This window comes from Callorhinus ursinus, unplaced genomic scaffold (genome assembly GCF_003265705.2).
Source record: "Callorhinus ursinus isolate GAN/ISIS: 27379988/994484 unplaced genomic scaffold, GSC_fseal_2.0 scaffold21, whole genome shotgun sequence".
Classification (NCBI taxonomy): Eukaryota; Metazoa; Chordata; class Mammalia; order Carnivora; family Otariidae; genus Callorhinus; species Callorhinus ursinus.
Genome location: NW_027397083.1, coordinates 16,288,431 through 16,295,428, shown reverse-complemented (window position 1 = coordinate 16,295,428; position 6,998 = coordinate 16,288,431). Strand labels below are relative to the sequence as shown.

The following is a 6,998-nucleotide window of genomic DNA, read 5'->3' as shown; positions in this document are numbered from 1 at the left end:
AAAACTAACTGCCTAGTTATTATATTCATGTTCCTAGAAGCAGCGGCATTCATTTCATGGAAAATTCTAGCAAGATCACAGTTTACCTCAAACTTCCTAAGCAAGAATAAAGTTTTAAGAAAAGATGGTCCTGTTTACTGCAAGCATGGTCAAAGTTTTAAAGTGCGGGTCCTGTGCTACCATGAATGCTGTGGGCACCAAAACTGTCAGCTCATTCACTCATCCATGATATCCCCCTGGGGACCCGGCCCCACTTAGACACCTGATGCCTAGGTGACTATGAGCCTTGCCACCACCCTAGCTGAGTAGACCAGGGCTGAGCACTGATCCAAGGACAGCTTACCTGTAGGCAAATGACTGATTTTGCACAAAATCAGCTTGGTCAAGGAGATTCTATATAGAAAAATCCAAATTAGGAGGAAGCAACAACTAAGAAAATAGAGAAACCAGTCTGTGATTCAGAGGAGCGCTGGAGATTGCAGCAAGGAGTAGAGATGTGATGAGAGCCATCCTGTGTCTTGGGGAGATGATAAAACAGTACTGCTCTCTAGAACAGCTGCTGGCTTTCTCCTTCCAAACCCTAGGTAGCATTGCTGTGAACTCCCTTTATTTTGAAGTAGTTTGAGTTTCCAGTGCTTGCAGCCAAAAAAATCAAGGTGTCCATATGTTTTTAGTATTTGAAACAATTCCAAGTATATGAGAAGATTAAAAGTAACCATTACAAGTCAAATCAATGGTTTTAATATTGTAACAGTGTACCCTCCACAAGTGAAAATTGTTTATATTAATCCTTCAAGGAAGGTAGTGGACTCTCACTAGGAGTGTGGATGTGGCAGGAGCAAGGGTGAATCTCTCTGGGGAGGTGGTTCTTGCCTAGTTGCACATTTGAATCACCTGGAAAGCTTAACAGTTTTTCCCCCTGGCATCACCCCCAGAGTTTCAGATGATCGTTTTAGAATGCCCACACCCCAGACAATTTTAGGGTGTAGTCAGGTTTGAGAACCACTAATCTAGAGACTTTATGGTATATTAGTCTGGACTCCACAGTGAGAGCTTAATGTTTTCTTGGTGAATCTTTATTCCAGGTAGTTGAGTATCTTAAGGGTTTTGTTTTTTTCTCTCCTAAAGTGAATCCTCATTGAGGACTTTGATGTGCATGTGTATTTAAGAAAAAATCTCTAGTGTGCTAGTTAATTGTTGTGTTGCACTCAGCCTTCAGTACTTTAGGAATAACTGTCCACGTGTGATCTATTTAGTAGTGTTTGAAAGCACTCATTTAACTTCATCTTGCTTTTCTAGTTATTTAAATTTAACAAATTTTATAGGCTACGGGTAGGAGACTAGATTACCTTCATTTTAAGTTATACATGACTTATGACTTATGCTAAGTCTTATAGCATCTTTACAAAATGAACAGTTAAGAATCACATAGCTTTTATTTTTTTTCTAAAGATTTTATTTATTTGACAGAGAGAGGGACAGCGAGAGAGGGAACACAAGCAGGGGGAGTGGGCGAGGGAGAAGCAGGCTTCCGGCCGAGCAGGGAGCCCGATGCGGGGCTCATTCCCGGGACGCTGGGATCGTGACCTGAGCCGAAGGCAGACACTGAACAACTGAGCCACCCAGGCGCCTCAGATAGCTTTTACTTTTTAAGATTAGGTACAAAAACTCTGTTCAGGTAGTTTGCTATCCTACTGCTAAAAGGGTGAGAAAAGCATGTTTTTTTGGAGCAGCCTCTAGTCCAGTGCCGAGATAATCACAGCAGATGAGGCTCCAAAACGGGCTTGGCTTAGCATATTTTCCCCTTCTAGAACACAGTCATAAAATGCTCCAAGTCCTTACTGTTGTTTATATACCTACACCCAGCTGAACCCTCATGGGAACCGTTCGTCCCCTTGCCCCTTCTCTCTTCCGGGCTGAAGTCTCGCTCTTTCTATCGACAAAGTGTAGCAACCACTTAGGTAAGAGAGGATCCCCAAACCAAAATGAATCTGTGCCTTTAAAGTGAGGCTTGGCTATCTAGGCATGGTTTTTTTTAACCCCCCAGATTAGGGAAAATAATAAACTATGTACAGTGACGAAACATGATGGTAATACTGAAGTTTGAAAACCCAGGCGGGGAAGGTTTTGAATGAAGTTGCGAATAAGCGGCCTCTTTCATTTGACAGACTCCGCGCCGGCTCTACCACGTGTTCCTCTCCCGCCTCACACTCTCCCAACGGCGCCCACCTTTCTGTACGGAAACATGGCGCCGCCCTGAGTGGGGCGTGCACCACCTGGCTCCGAGCCACCGCCCACTAAGCCTCGTTAGCCGACTCGGAGCCTGCCTCTCGCATCTCCGTACAGAAACATGGCGCCTCCCGGCTCGAGCTCGCGCCTATTGAGCATCCTCTGCCCGTACGGGACCGCGCCTCCCGCCTTTCCGTACGGGAACATGGCGCCGCCCTACGAGGGGCGGGCCCCTCCCGGCTAAAGGGCTGCCTCCTCCTTCCCGACGCTTGAGGAGCGGCCGCACTGGCCGCTACCCACCGGAGCCGGGCTGGGAGGACGGCCCACAGCGCGGCGAGGGATGCGGCCTCGGAAGGGCAGAGGCTGAAGTGTCCCGTGCTCGCCGCGCATCGCTCCGCGCCTCCGCTGCCCGTCTCATTCCCCGCCCAAGCGGCAGGAGGAACTCCGTGGCAGGTGAGGGAAGCGGACGCAGAGGCTGGCAGCCCAGCAGGGCCCGCACGGGAGGCGCCAGGTGGAAATCACAGGCATTTCTTCGCCTCCTCAGGGCAGGTCGGGCCCCGTGCTGTCGGGTGGAGGCAGGGACGGCGGCGGGGTGCGCGTAGGGCGGCCTTTGTCCCAGCCCTCGAGGCCGTGCTCCTAGCGCGCCCCTCTGCCATCGCTTGCCGCCGGCCCGCCACTCCCTCGCCGGCCGGAACAGTTGTTTACAACGGAATCCGGGCGCTAAGCGTGAGTGGCGCTGGGTGCCGGAGGGAGCGGCTCCGGGCGTCGGTGGGCAGAGCGCCCTTCCTTTGCTGAGAGACCCTTTCTGCTGGGCAGTCTCTTGTGGCGGCTTTAGGGCCCGGCGTGTAGCTCGGTTAGAAGGTCTTCAGGACCAGTGCGAGGATCCTCCTACCCCCGGTTCCCTTCCAGGCGGAGGAGTTGGTGACTGTTGAATGCATGAGCACGCTGTAAGCAGTCCATGGTTCCTGTAGCTACCAGTTCTGGTAATTAGAGCTCCCCTTTGTGGAAAGCCTGGAGTGTGCCAGCTGCACATTCTGTCGTCTCATCTTCCCCCCAAATCGAAGAAGCAGGTAGCTGCATTTTACGGATGAGGAAACTGAAGTTCCCCAGCTAGTAAAGAGCCAAAATTGGAACCCAGGTACGTCCTGAGACCAACGCCCCTCCTTCGCCCACACGCTGACATCAACAGAGATGACACCGCTGTCACCACTTAGTGGGCATCTGTTTGGAACATAGACGTACACGGATGGAGCGTGTGTGGGAAATATGGTTGGTGTTGGGCATGAAGAAGTTAAAAATCCAGGTGAAGAGTTGTTTTTAATAAAACTAGCAATTTTACAGGCTCCCCCAGCCCACCTTTCCCTCTTCATCACCTGCCACTAGTTTTCTCATTTCCATGTGCCTTCACATGTGCCCTCTGAGTGAAATGCCCCCCTTTCCACCTCCTCTTCCACTCTAGACATTTTTTTAATTGGGTGAAATACTGCTCTTTTCAAACGAACAGCTCCCCCTTTTCCGGGAAGGTTATCCCAGGCTCCTTCTAGGCGGAATTCCTTAATCCCTCCACTGTGTTCCCTTAGTGGTTTCATCCTGCCACCAAAGCTTAAGCTTCACTCCGTTTCCTTGTGAGCATCTTTCCCTCTCCAGACCTATTTAAATAAGTGTATGTTGAATTGGATCGAAGGCAACGATGCGTGCCAGATGTGCAGTAACTAGCCCAACAGGAGTTCAGAGAAAGGGGCAGACACGGGGGGGATGTGTCCTGGGAGGAGTAGGAGTGAAGCTGAATCTTAAAAGGGGGGGTTAGTTTATTAAACTGAGCGTTAGAGAGAAGCATGCCTTCCTCCTCACGGCGCAGTTAAGAGTTACTTCATCCTTTCTGAGCTCATTCTCAGCATGTGAAGAGGATAAAATTAGAAGTATGTGTTTGTCCTTTCTCATAGAATATACTGGCAGTGTTATCTTTTGGATCTTGGAGCATATCCAGAGCCTAATAGGATTTAGGACAGAGGAGATGGGTGTCTGGAGTGGGATATTGGAAGGTAAGAGGAACTGCATTAAAGCAACCTTCGTATTAATAATGCAGGCCGTGAGGGGCGCCTGGGTGGCTCAGTCATTAAGTGTCTGCCTTCGGCTCAGGTCATGATCCAGGGATCGAGCCCCGCATTGGGCTCCCTGCTCAACCGGGAAGCCTGCTTCTCCCTCTCCCGCTCCCCCTGCTTGTGTTCCCTCTCTCGCTGCCCGTCTCTCTGTCAAATAAATAAATAAAATCTTTAAAAAATAATACAGGCCTGGAAATGTCAATTCCAGTAACTTCATTCTACTTAATGGAGGGATCTGAAAGTTCAGATAATTATATCAAGTGATTCTTCTCTAATGTGCAAAAGAGAGTCTGCCAGACCTTTTGGAAGCAGTCAACATTTTTCATCCCTGGATTACCCTCCAAGGTATCTAATAAAGACTAATTAGTGTTTATGACAATGTTTTGTGATCTCCAAGTGCTGATGGTACAAATGCTAATTATTTGCAGTATTGTGTCTGTCTTCTCCCTTAGTTAGAAACACCTTAGGAAGAGAACTCTAGGAAAAAACTCCGGGGGGGCGGTAAAAAACTTGAGAAAAACTTTTACAGTAAAAAGAGGCTACAATTTCAGGCCCTTTTTTTTTTTTTTAACTGGCCCAAACCAATGTGTTAAATATTATTCCTGTTCTAACCAGCAACTTAAAAAATTAAAACCCCACCCAACCCCATACATTGTGGTTGTTTGCAACGTCCTCCTTACCATCTTTTCCTGCTGACTGGCCAGAAGTTAATAAAAATATTTGCCCCACATATTCTTACATGCTTTGTAAGATTCTACCTTCTATGTGTCATCCCTAGTTATTCACAAAACAGAATCAGAGAACCAGCTCCTCAGCCCAGTGTCTTCATTTGGAAGCAAAGTTAAAAAAGCATGATTTCCAAAGACTTTTCATATCCACTCTCAGGAATGAAAGTAAAGAATTGAAGAATTGAATCTTTGATTAAAACAGAAGCAGGCAGTTGATAGTATTATCTTCCAACAATGTAAGGTCCTGTTTTCTTTTGACATGGCACTTAGGAGTGGGACAAAAATATTCAAACTTGTCACTCTCTGAGGTATAGGTCCATAAATTTGATAAATCCTGTGTCATTTTACACGTATCTGTTTAATCATTGAGGTAGAATATGATAGCTGGATAAGATCTTCCCAAGCCCATTCATTCTTACAGGTGAGAAAATTGAAACCCCTAAGAGAATAAATGATTTGCCGAGTCCTACTGCTAGTTAGTGACAGAGTCAGAACATTTGGTTCACTTTTGTTTTTTCTTTCCTAGGAAAGTAAATAAACTTAGTTGAGAATGTCCGAAAACCCTGGCAAGCCCAATATAAATGAAGCCGGAAAATCAAAATCAAATGATTCTGAGCAAGACCTTGAAGATGCTGTGGAAGGTTCTGATGAAGCTGTACAGAAAACAATAAAGTCGGTCTCTCCCAGCACCCAAAGAGTGCAAAGACCTCACTGTAAGCAAATTTGACTTTGGTTAGAAGTCATACTATCATTGTTTTCAGATGATATTTTGATTAGGCTTCCTTGTACTTGTGACCCTGAGCTGGGTTCTAATATGATAACATTGCTGATAACTAGTATTTAAGAAAAGCCAAGTTTCTCAACTGGCAGCCTAGTCACTTGTGGAGTTTCTTTTTTTTTGTTTTTAAGATTTTATTTATTTGAGAGAGAGAGAGAGAGAGAGAGAGAGAGAGAGAAAGCGCATGGTGGGGAGTGGCAGAGAGAGAGAGAGAGAGAGAGGGAAAGAGGAGACTCCCTGCTGAGCAGGAAGCCCTGCGGGGCTGATCCCAGGACCCAGAGATCCTGACCTGAGCGGAAGGCAGACGCTTAAATGACTGAGCCACCCAGGCGCCCCCACTTGTGGGTTTTCAATTGCTTGAGAAATTAAAATTTTAGGATCATGTCCAGAATATTCCTGTTTTCCTGCAGTCTCTGTGGCATTCCACTTTCTCTGAAGTGCTCTGAGAAATAGGGTGGAGTGCAAATTGTAGCTTTAATTTAAAAAGCATCTGAAAATTGTGAGGCAGGTTCCAGCCAGGACTGTGCTTGTGCAGGTTAAAAAAGAAATAGGTTTTGAATGTGAGTGAGGTCACCACACCCTAACTCCATTGCCTGGGGGCTTAGTTCCCACGAGGTTGAGGGGATTCAGTTTGCTGAATGTGTGGTGAAGTCATTTCAGATCCCTGGCAGGGAGCAGGGCCTCAAGGATGAAAGGGTGGTAATTTCCGCAAGTATTCCCAGCAGTCGCCCCAACTCATGTCTTTTATTAAGAATACTTAAGCTTTTTGAAGTGAGTCCAAAAATGAAAGTTATAAGAGGGAGTGTCATAGTCTAAGAATGTCAGTGCTGATGTTATCTCTTTAAAGTGTAGATGATCAGTAGTTCTTCATATTTGAAAGAAATATGAACATTTTTGGGGTTTCAGATGTGTTTCTTTTAAAATGATCAAAGCTCTTCCCGGCTAATTTATTAGTCCACAGAGTATTCTTTTCTTTTTAAAGATTTTATTTATTTATTTGACAGAGACAGCGAGAGAGGGAACACAAGCAGGGGGAGTGGGGAGGAAGAAGCAGGCTTCCCGCCAAGCAGGGAACCCGATGTGGGACTCCATCCCAGGACCCTGGAACCATGACCTGAGCCGAAGGCAGACGCTTAATGACTGAGCCACCCAGGCGCCCCC

At 46.7% G+C, this 6,998-nt stretch overlaps 1 protein-coding gene across 7 annotated transcripts in view; it reads left to right on the top strand.

The window, feature by feature from the left end:
* Positions 1-2,414: 2,414 nt before the first annotated feature.
* Positions 2,415-6,998, top strand: part of TCP11L1 (t-complex 11 like 1) — a 40,908-nt gene continuing 36,324 nt past the window's right edge. For 3 of the 7 annotated variants that reach the window (XM_025879404.2, XM_025879406.2, XM_025879405.2), the window contains exons 1-2: positions 2,416-2,682; positions 5,586-5,772. In XM_025879404.2, the coding sequence (XP_025735189.1) occupies positions 5,610-5,772 (163 nt within the window). In that variant the 5' untranslated portion in view covers positions 2,416-2,682; positions 5,586-5,609. Of the gene's footprint in view, positions 2,683-3,138; positions 3,368-3,397; positions 3,533-5,585; positions 5,773-6,998 lie in introns of those variants that run through there. The other 4 variants (XM_073904795.1, XM_073904797.1, XM_073904796.1 and 1 more) reach the window with 4 other exon arrangements.